Source organism: Belonocnema kinseyi, chromosome 10 (genome assembly GCF_010883055.1).
Source record: "Belonocnema kinseyi isolate 2016_QV_RU_SX_M_011 chromosome 10, B_treatae_v1, whole genome shotgun sequence".
Lineage (NCBI taxonomy): Eukaryota > Metazoa > Arthropoda > Insecta > Hymenoptera > Cynipidae > Belonocnema > Belonocnema kinseyi.
In genome coordinates, this window is record NC_046666.1 from 83,451,655 (window position 1) to 83,462,828 (window position 11,174).

The 11,174-nt window shown below is 29.2% G+C and overlaps 1 protein-coding gene across 1 annotated transcript in view; it reads right to left on the reverse strand.

The window, feature by feature from the left end:
• Window positions 1-828: 828 nt before the first annotated feature.
• LOC117182231 (protein CutA homolog) overlaps window positions 829-11,174 on the reverse strand; it is a 15,777-nt gene continuing 5,431 nt past the window's right edge. Inside the window, exons 2-6 of the mRNA XM_033375316.1 lie at window positions 3,240-3,299; window positions 3,119-3,164; window positions 2,995-3,044; window positions 1,894-1,936; window positions 829-1,122 (exon numbers count right to left, since the gene is read on the reverse strand). Of these exons, the coding sequence (XP_033231207.1) occupies window positions 1,039-1,122; window positions 1,894-1,936; window positions 2,995-3,044; window positions 3,119-3,164; window positions 3,240-3,299 (283 nt within the window). The 3' untranslated portion in view covers window positions 829-1,038. The remainder of the gene's footprint in view (window positions 1,123-1,893; window positions 1,937-2,994; window positions 3,045-3,118; window positions 3,165-3,239; window positions 3,300-11,174) is intronic.

Consider the following 11,174-nt stretch of genomic DNA (forward strand, 5'->3'; position numbering starts at 1 on the left):
AAACATGATTGTTTATACTGATACATGTAGACACCAGTAAATTCTAATATTATACCGAATCGCACTGCCTAACCACTTCAAGATTTCATCAAGCACTATTCGCATACCGAAGCACGAAGCTGTAGTAAATTTTGGTACAGTATCTTGATTGGGAACGGAAGTGTCACTCTTCTCGCTCGACCAATCCAGTCAGCTGCCCGATTGGCGCGTCCTTTACTACAGGGTCCCTAATAGCAACGAGCCGGGTGTGTTCATCTGTGCTATCAGCTACATATAACACTTCGTGATATTATGCATGCCTCATATCTGATACATGTTTCTTTGTGTCAAGTTAGAATTTTTTATTTATCTAATCAAATCCCTTCATCCGAAAATTCAGAAATGATTTCGAGACATATAAAAAAGAAATGTAAGTTTTAAGCGAACGGTTTCGTCCACCTATCACTTTGTTAAAAGCTGTTTGAGCGCACTTTCTTCGATTCACCTCATGCTTATTCCAATTTTTATTCTAACTAATAAAAAAACTTGCCAAATCAAAAAACAATAAAAGTTAATAATAATTCTTTATTTTGTAAATCTCCGCAATCTTTTGTTTACAGCCAATTTTAATTTCATTTTATTTTTTAGGGTGTTTTTTTTTGTTGCAACGATTTTATTATTTTATTTATGGTGAATAATTATTCTTGTCAGCTGATGTCACAAGCTAAAATATCAATAGGCATACAGCATTGTCACCAAACTCGGGAAACATTTACAATAATTGGAGGGTTGGCTAGCTTAAATCTTGAAACGATGAGAATTTCTAACACATACGAATATCACCGTATGTACCTTTTGGTAGACCCTAATTTTGATTTATTCATTAAAATAATGTTTCACATAACGTTTCGATGTCAAATATTAATTACATAAGTAATTCAAAATCCATGTTCCGCAATAAGGCTCCCTTTGCGATAGTACCGCGTGCAGCACGAACGAAACGCTACTAATTAATATAAAAGAAGAAATAGAAAAACGCAATTATTGATGCTTATCTTTTTAATTTTTGGTGTCACTTTCCTTTTTGATTGGAGGTACAGTGTCGCTAATCCAATTTAAATACTGCTTGTTACCGTTTTGGATCTGAAATTGTAAGTATTTCTAGTACAAACAAGAAAGTTAGTGGAAATTATTAGATTGTATACTATTATTACTAATATTTTTCCAAATTTCTGGAGAATTTATCATCTGCTCATTCAACTTTGAATAACTTCTCAAAGTGGACCTCTTTCGTATCTTTCAAGAGCATGTGATACTTAGACAATTATCGATTTTACCAGTTTTAGGTTCCCCCGGATTTTTTTTTCTAGAATTATAAATATTTTGTCTTAAAAATTTGGGAAATGATAGTGCACATGCTAGCGGACGTCTCCACAGACTTTTTGTTCAAACAAATTTTGATACTGCTAACAACATGTGTATATATTTCGAGGTATGTGTGATACGATTCTTCCGAGCGAACTACACAATATTTTTGGCCGAAAACTTTGGACTTACAAATAAACATAGTAACTAATCTCCCGGAACTAACCTTGTTTGCAGGCAATCAAAAAAGTTTATTTCACAAATTAATTCAAAATTATCGGAAAGGCAGAGACAAAAAACGACGTAACCTCAAAATAATGCATATGCATAAAAATTTTATTTAGCACAATAAATTTTTTTGTTATTGTCCCTCAAAAATGAGTCCAGGGACGTCCATTATGATATTTTATAGCTTTTCCGAATTCAGTTTTTAAAAATTTTCATTATTGTGGAAAAAGACCCGGGGGAACTGTACCCGAATGACCTCACGACGAAGTATCACATGATTAATGTTATACATAACATAATAATCAATTTTTATATACTTACAGGTAGAGATATGACTTCGCAGACTTCGTAAGGATGATTTTCCCTAAAATATAAAGAAAATTAGTTTTTGATAGTTGAATTTCTACAGCTAACAGTGTTGCAACCACGAAGTACTAGAAGGAGATAACCCAATATTTTGGAAATGGAGCAATAACGGCACCTATTGCAAATGGTGGTCTACCATTTCGGCCCCTGGTGCCGAAAACTGGAACTAGAAAGAGTAGGTACAAATTAAAGACGTATTTTAATTTTTGCATAAGTGTTTTTACGATTTTTATGTAGTATAAAACAATAATTGAATACTAACAAAAGATCTTCATTAAAAACAAATAGTTTTATATTGAACTTCTATCTTATACAGTGAAGAAACACAATTTTGTAAAATAGGTTTACAAAAAATGATTTGACTATTTCATGTAAGTTTCAATGCATTTTAAGATTAAGTAAACTTTAATTAATTTATGTAGTGACAAATTTTATCCAGGTTATGCAAAGAATACCAATAATAGACAATTGGAATTTAAATACGAATTCTAACCTAGCTTTTAGATCAGATTTTTAAATGGTAAATATTTGATGCATACATTAATAAAAATTTACCTTGAGTTCACTTTTGTTTGTAAACATACACTTACGTTTATAATCTTTTGAAAATCACGATAAATAGTACAATAATTAGTTTTTTTGTTTGAAAAATATTTCTGTAAAAAATGTGTTTTTCACCGGATAATATGTAAATTGAATCTAAACCCCTTTGTTTCTGATAAATACTTTTTTTTTCATCCAACAATTACTTTAAACTCTACAAAAAAATCGCTACAATACTTTTATGCACAAATTAAAATGCATATTTAAAATCGTATCTATTCTTTCTAGTTCGGATTTTTGTCAACAGCTGGCTTAACGCAGTTTAACCGTTCCCAATAGTAGCAAGGCGACAATTTAGTTACAATTATTCTCTGAAGGGACGCTATCATCTGGGAATAAATCTCGCCATCGAGAAAATTTGTCGAGGGGGCTTTAATAACTGTCATCAGGTAAAATACTTGTCTTGCGGTCTAATTGTAGTACTTCGTAGTTGCAACCAAAGTTCTAACTTACTTGACATATTTGGTAAGAGCATCCACACTTTCTGTTCTTGTTTTTATCATCTGAAATTAAAAAAAAAAAACTATCATTCCATTACATTTTCATATTATTATTAATAATAGTTTTCGACTCATACCAGCAGCAGCTCATTATCTTCATTAATCTTGTTTTTCCATTCATACCTTAAATTAAAATAAATTAATTCAGAAAAAAGCGACTTAAATCATACTTTTGTTAGACATTTTTTATTTACATACACAGAAGTTACTTGCGGTATTATGTTGACACAAGCGGCTAGCTTATTTTCTACCAATCCACTGAAAACAAATTAATCCTTTAACATTTTCAACCAGCAGATCATAAATAGTACGTGTATAGTCGAACATGCTTGATAAACTTTAGTATATATGTAATAATCACGAAGTACTACACAAGGAAACCCCACGCCTATCGCGGAGATGGTCGACAACAGCTGACAACCGCGATCGCCTGTTCTCGGGGTTTTCATTTATCTTCAAATGATAGCGCTACATGCAGGGATTTGAGGAATTAAGATTCCTGTAGTTGCAGACGACAATTTAGATGCAAATTTTCTCTGAAGCGGACCCGGTAAGGTTTGAATTAAGAAGTATTGGCAAATTTTATGCATCCAGTGGTAACGCGACAAGTATTGAATACTTCTAAATGCTCTTTTTGTCTTCCCGTTTTGAATCCCCACATCAGTAGAAGTTATCTCTTAAATTGTAGCCTTTTTTGTACCCAGTGGCGACAATATTTTTCTCAATACTTTTGGATACCATAAAGCAACCAAGAAATAGAAAAATTTAAACCCCTTTTAATTTAGCATATTTTACTACATTTCTTTACTGTTTTTTGAATAGTAATGAGGAAAAAGCTTCTTAAAACATAGCATCGGTCATTTTACGATATCAGGATTAATTTTCACAAACATGCTGCGAGCTTTATGAGTCGCATTTCGTCATTATGAGGATGCATGAAAAATTAATTATGTGACAAATATTTCTTTTTCATAAATACTATGCATTATTAAGCTTGAGTGATTTGAACGACCATAAAAATATAAAAATGATTCCTAAAATATTTGCAGCTTTTTTAAATTTCTAACGTCGTCACAATTATTAATTATTAATTTAGTTATTTTCATATTTTCCTCGCTTATATATTAAAAAAATGGTTGAGAAATTTATTGATGAATTGATCTATTTTTTAACTTGCTTTAAAATTATAAGCATTATAAATTTAAAAAATTCAATGATTTTAGTCCTCAATAAATTTCAAGTGAAATTATTTTTTCTTTGTACTTTAATTTGCTATCTGAATGATTGAAGACTTAACCAATAATATTGACAATTACATGTAGCTAAAAATTTAATGTAAGTTTACATACATTTTAATTTCAACTTAAAAATCACATAGAATTAAAATAAACGAATTTGAATAAAGCGCGCACAACAAACCTAGTCGCTAGTCAAATGTTAAGGGCATGTGATACTTAGAAAATTGTCGATTTTACCAGTTTTAGGTTCCCCCGGCTTTTTTTCTAGAATAATAAATATTTCGTCTTAAAAATTTGGGAAATGATAGCGAACATGCTTACGGACGTCCCCACAAACTTTTTTTGTAGGTTAATTAAAAAAAGTTTTAATTTAGAAAAATGTGATTAATTTGCATAGCGCTGAGGAAATAGTATCAATTCTTTCAGTGTTAGATTCCCCCGGCTTTTTTCCTAGGATAAGAAATATTTTGCCTTCAAAATCTGGGAAATGATAGCGAACATGCTAACATACGTCCCCACACACTTTTTTTTGGTTTTTTTATCAAAACATTTTTGATATTGCTAACAACGTGCATGTATATTTCGAGGTTATGTATGCTACAATTCACTCGAGCGTTACTTTCAAACTACACAATATTTTTGGCCGAAAACTTTAGACTTACAATAGCGTATAGTCTGTTTATTTTACAAATAAGGTTTGCAATAATATAATTAACTATTTAATTCAAAAGCTCCTTTTAATTTAAATTTTTAAATAAAATTATTAGGGGCTGAATGCATCGATAAAAAGCTTTCAAGATTAAGCAACAAATAAATGATTGAACTGTATAAATGTATATATGATGTTTGGTTCAATTTAAATAAATATATACATTATATTAAATAATATTAAATCCATTTTCTCATTTATCTTTCGTGTCATTGACTTGTTACCAAATGATTCCCTCAAATTATTTGATTTGAATCTTGATTCCCTCAAACATTTTAATTACAATCAGCACTACTTTTTAACATCGTTTCCTTCAAAACTTGACATTATTAAGATTTTAAAGATACAAAGATTCTTTACTTTGCAACTTAAGTTATAGTCTTACATATTCTAATTATTATTATATTTATATTGGATATAAGTAATATATTTTTTATTAATTCTTCTGATCATGTATATGTTTTAAATATTTTTGTCATTGAGGCCTTAAATCTTATTAACTTTTTCATTAGGTACTTTAATGATTTCAACAATAAATAATTTTGTTTAACGAGAACAAATAATAAAATCAATAATATCAGCAAAATAAATCATAGAAATATGAAGTTCGAACTGCTTTCACAATGTATCTCAAAATTAAATTTTATTCATATTAAACTACATATCTTTATGACTTTTTCTTTTTTGACATAATTAGTAATAGTTACTCTTATTTTTTCATATATTATTTTTTGTTTATTTGCAAACAACATCAAGTTTTTAATTATTTTTGCTTTTTCTTAATGCAATTCAATGAAAAAGACAGACCAACTTTTGGTGGTGCCATCTGTTGGCTTAGTTTGACCGACATTTCCCCTCCGGATCGTAAGAAAACTACTACTACATACGCATCCACGGTCGAGGCAGGGGGCTGGATTTTACTCATGAAGTTAGATGCTTCTACGTTCGTTCCTCTTACCCCTTACACAATGTGCGTCTCACTTCATGACTCATGACATGCGAACGATATGCGACTCAATTGATGACATATATGTCTGTACAGGTGGGAGCATTATGTGCGTGTTGATCGGCACGACGTGCGTGCATAATGCGTCGCATATTGCTGACATTCAAAGATTGTTATACATTTTAATGAAAAAGCCTTCTTACCGGGGGGGGGGGGGGCGCTCCCCTATGAATAAATAAAAAACCCGTTGACAGGCGATGGCGAACTGGCGAGTGGGCCTTCTTGTTCGTTATTATAATTATATTTTATCAGCCCGCTAGTACTCTTGAAATGAAAGTGTACCATATGTGTTGAAAGACGCCTAGTGGCAAGAACATCGATGCATTTGGGCTGCTCTGCAGCTCAACATTCAAAATACATGATAATCATGTAAACATTGCTCAATTTTGATTTAATAAACGGCATTAAGCAATTATCTCGCGGTTTTTTTTTTGTCAGAAGGATGAAGTTAAAGTTTTTTTGAATTTTTCAATATGGTTTATAATAAGTGTCAACAAAACGGTTACCTGTATATGTATATTAGAGAAGAGGTGAACGAGGCGATTGCAAAGCTGAAAAGAAACAATGCCACAGGGGAGGATTGCTTGGAAAATGAAGCACTAAAATATGGAAGATAAGGTGTGAAAGAAGAGATGTGGAGGATTGGCAAAAAGGTGTGGAGGAGAGAAGGGTGACTGGAGGCAAAAAAAGCACCCACCGACATAGTTTGCCAAGAGCCACTTGGAGCACTGTAAGCAACTCTCGGCACACCTTCGAGGCGCCCTGATGGTAAACTTAGCTTGGACAAGAACCATTTGGATTGAAAGTAAATTGCCAATTAAAACATTTTTACATTTATAACTTTGCAAAACTTGGTTGTTTTAATAAATACCACAAATATAAGTCGATGAGTAACTTATATTACGATTTCATATATTTTCCACTAATTCTAAACTTATTAATTATAATTTTCATTCTATATATTGTCTATATATAGCTCTTTAATATTATTTAGTTTTTATTTTTATTTTTGTGGTCTGAAATTTCTACGGACTTTTTTAGACTATTCGTCTAATCAAGTTCTCGTATGTATTTTCCAACTTCTTAATTATTATATATTCTAACGTTTTTATAAAAATATAATTATAATTCCAAGTGATAGGAAAATTGTTCTTTCGGTTTTTAGATGTTAAGACGACAGTTCCAAGCCAGATTACGTTTCACATTGGCAAACAAAATTAGACGAACAGAATTTCACTGGCACATTCATAAAAAATATCATATTCCATAAAATATATTTTTAAATAAACTTTAAATCATTATAATTGATACAGCTGACTCGAAATATATATATAATTCAAATTATTATTTCAGTTTTTCAGGAGTTTTAAATGCCTCAAAATCTTCAAGATTTTTTTACAATTTTATAAATCTTTTTAAATTTTTGAAATATTTCCGACACTGTAAACTTCCCAAAATAACAAAATGCTGAAACCTGAAAATCCCGAATTAAAAAATTCTGGAATAATGAAATTCTGGACAGTTTACAATATTATCGAATTTGAAAATTCCCGAATAATAAAACTCCAGGCCGAATGCTGTCTGATGATAAAATATACAAACTAGAAAATTCCCGAATTGCAGAAATTGAGAAAATAGTTATGTGGTCAATATTATTTATTTATTACAAATGCAATAATCAAATATTTTTATTACAGAAATTTGGTTTAGTATTTAATTTGTTTAAATTATTGTTTTAATTTAAAATAACAATAATTGTGTAAAAATGTGATACAAACATAAATTTAAAACACGTAAGCTTCAAATGAAACAAACTTTGCAGGATTCAAGGCAGGCTGATTTAACGCGACTTTTATTTTTATTTTTTTAAATAATAATTTTATTTTTGCGAGCGTTTTCTGTGATGTACAAAAATAAAATGGACATTTTTAAACAACTTTTTTTATCCAAAAATACATTTGTTCAATTATTGTTATTTTTAATTCTAACAATAATTTTTAGAAACTCTAAACATTAAAAAAGTTTTTTCCTCGGTAAAAATATTTTATTATTCTATTAAAAAAAATTTTTTTTAACTAACTATTTTTTAATTGTTCAAATTAGAGAGTTGTCTAGCCCGGATATTGTAGAATTCGAAAATTTTCTGTCGGCATTTCTTAAATTCGGTAAGATTGTAAATTGTCGAGAATTTTCCAATTCGGGACTTTTATATTTCGACAATGCATTGTCGAAATATAAAAGTCCCGAATTGGAAAATTAAAAATAAAATTCCCACATCACTGTAAAAATTCTGAAATTATAAGATTGCAATGTTATAATTTCGGAATTTTTCCTGACACTGTAAAATTCGTACATTGAAAAATAACCAATAATAAAATTCCCGAAATTATAAAAGTCCCGAAATATAAAAGTCGATATTGGAAAATTCACGAAAAATAAAATAAATAAAATTCCAGACAATAAGATATTACCGAATTTTAAAAATCCCCAAAGAAAATGCCTGAATCATAAAATATCCGAACTAGAAAATTCCTGAATTTAAACAATCTACAAAATTGTTTATTAAATATTATTTATTTATTGAAAATACAATAATGGAATATATTTTTCTGGATGAACAAATTTGTTTGAAAATGTGCATAGTATTTGAAAAAAAACATAAAAAAGTTCTGAAAAATCGAATTTTTTATTAATACAAAAAAAAATAAAAATAAATTTTGATATAAATCGTTGTTAAATTGAATCCTGCAAAGTTTGTTTCAAAAATGTTATTATGTAGGTACGAAGAAAATTTAGGCAGAACATTTTTTTCTTTCAAAGGACACGTGTTTTTTAATGTATTTTTTAACACAATTTTTATAAAATTATTATTCAGGTGCCGGAGATTACATTTTTTGGGATTTTTCATTCATCCCTTTCGAAAATTTTGTCAGTGGTCCCATATTTTTATACCTCCTCTTAAAATTATGTAATTTTTCAAAATAAAAAGTCAACATTTGAAAAAATTTCAAAATCATCAAAAGTATCTATTCTCTTTTAAATTATTTCGAATCTTTTAAAATTATTTTTTAAATTTTTCGTAACTTTTAAATGTCTTTTAGACTGATTCCCATTTTTCCTAACATTTTTGTAAAATCCTGCACTCAAAATTGTTTTAAGAGCTTCCATATTTTTTCTAATATTGTAAATCTTTTGTAATGTTTTGAAATATTTTTAAACATTCTCTTTGAGTTATGTACTTTTTCGAAATAAAAAATCATTTTAAATCTACCCAGAAATTTTTATTGTTTTCCTAGTATTTCAAAATTCTTGAGGAGCTCCAAATTTTGTTCTTTTCTTTGTAACATTCAGAAACCTTCAACTTATTTGATTTTTTTTCTAAATTAATGCTTTTTTAACTGTTCTTTAAGAATCAAAATGAAATACTTTTACCTTCGAAATACAAATAAAAAAATTAAACAATTATAATCGTAACATTCCATGCTTAAATTTGTCAGTCTGAAATTGTGACAATTCATTTTCAAATTTTTTACTATTGAAAATTGTTTTTTTTTTATTTCCAAACCAAATAGATTAAAAGTGGAATATTTTATACTGAAATAATACTTCAAAAAGATTTTGAAATTGAATAAAGGCATTCATTTAAGAAGCCATTAATTCGAACTTCACACTTGTGTCACTTCTAAGGCTTTGGAATTAAATTATTTCAAATTTTAATGTTAAAATATGTAAATTATATCATTTTGAACAGATCTAGATTCACCTTGTAAAATCAATTACTGTTTAATTTTTAATACTCGAACTGCAGTTCAATTTTCAAATTTACTTTCACTTTCTGATTTGTCCCGGTCGCGAGTCTAGCTCAATATTTAAAACAACTTTCATTTTTTTTAAATTGTAATTTTTCGGTTGTAACTTACGGGACAATAATTTTATTCTTTGAAAGATTTTTTACAAATCTTGTTGATAATTTCTACAATATCATCAAAAATGAGAAGGTATTAGTTTTTGATGAAAAATAACTTTTTCGCATTTTATCAAATGTCGACATTTTGAGACCCCTTGAGTCAGAAAAACAAGTTTTTACGTCGGGGTCTGTTTGTCTGTCCGGCGTCGTTGTTGTTGTCTGTATACCGGATAATTTTCGAAAGACTGGTCCGATTGGATTGGGCTTTGACACACTGTTCGAGGGACCAAAAAGAAAGATCGAGTTCGTTAAACAGCCATTTTTGATAAAAATCCAAAAAGTTGAAGCTTTTTCAAAATTTTTGAGACCACTTTTTTCAAAATTTGAAAATTTTATCCACAGCTATTTATGTTACTAAAAAAAAAGAACAATTTATCCTGACAACTTTTTTTGATAAAATCAAACTTACCAAACTTGAAGGATTTTCAAAATCCAAAAAACCAAACGAAAATGGACATTTGAAGCAAAAAAAGCTTGATATGGAAAAAAGTCAAGAGGCGAAAAACGCTACTTTTTCAAGGCCCCATGATTATTTTATCACATTCTCATCCATAATGAGAAGTTTTATGCGAAAAATGACTTTCGCGAATTTCATGAAATTTCCACGTTTTGAGACTCCTTCAGTCAGAAAAACAAGTTTTTACATCGGTATCTGTATGTCTTTCTGGCGTCTACGTCGTCGTTATTGTGGTTGTGGTTGTCTGTATATCGGATAACTTTTGAAAGAAGTCGGATTGGATTGTGGTTTGACACACAGATTTTTTTATTTTAAGAATTGTATGTCAAAATTGTACTATTTTTATTTTTATAACAAATATTTTTCTTCAATTAAATATTTGCAATAAAAGTGTTTCGAAGAGATTTTTTAAAAATCTTTCGGGGAATAAAATTAGTATTTATAGGTCGACAAAGGTTTGTTTTCTTTACCAAATTTGGCTTTCGTCTAAATTTTTCCAGTTGTTTTTACTACAATACAATTTCCGTTTGCATCTCGGGCGAAGAAATCCATTCCAATGTTTGACAAATATTCTTTGTAAATCAATATTTTTCACAGAAAATTACCCTGACAGAACGAAACCGGAATCAATAAGAGTTAATTTATTCAGGAACAAGCTTTTTGAACAAAAATGACCTTGAGTGAAAATTTAATATGTATTTGTTAATTTTTACAAAAATCAGGCGTTATTTTCTTACAAAAAAGAATAATTTGTGG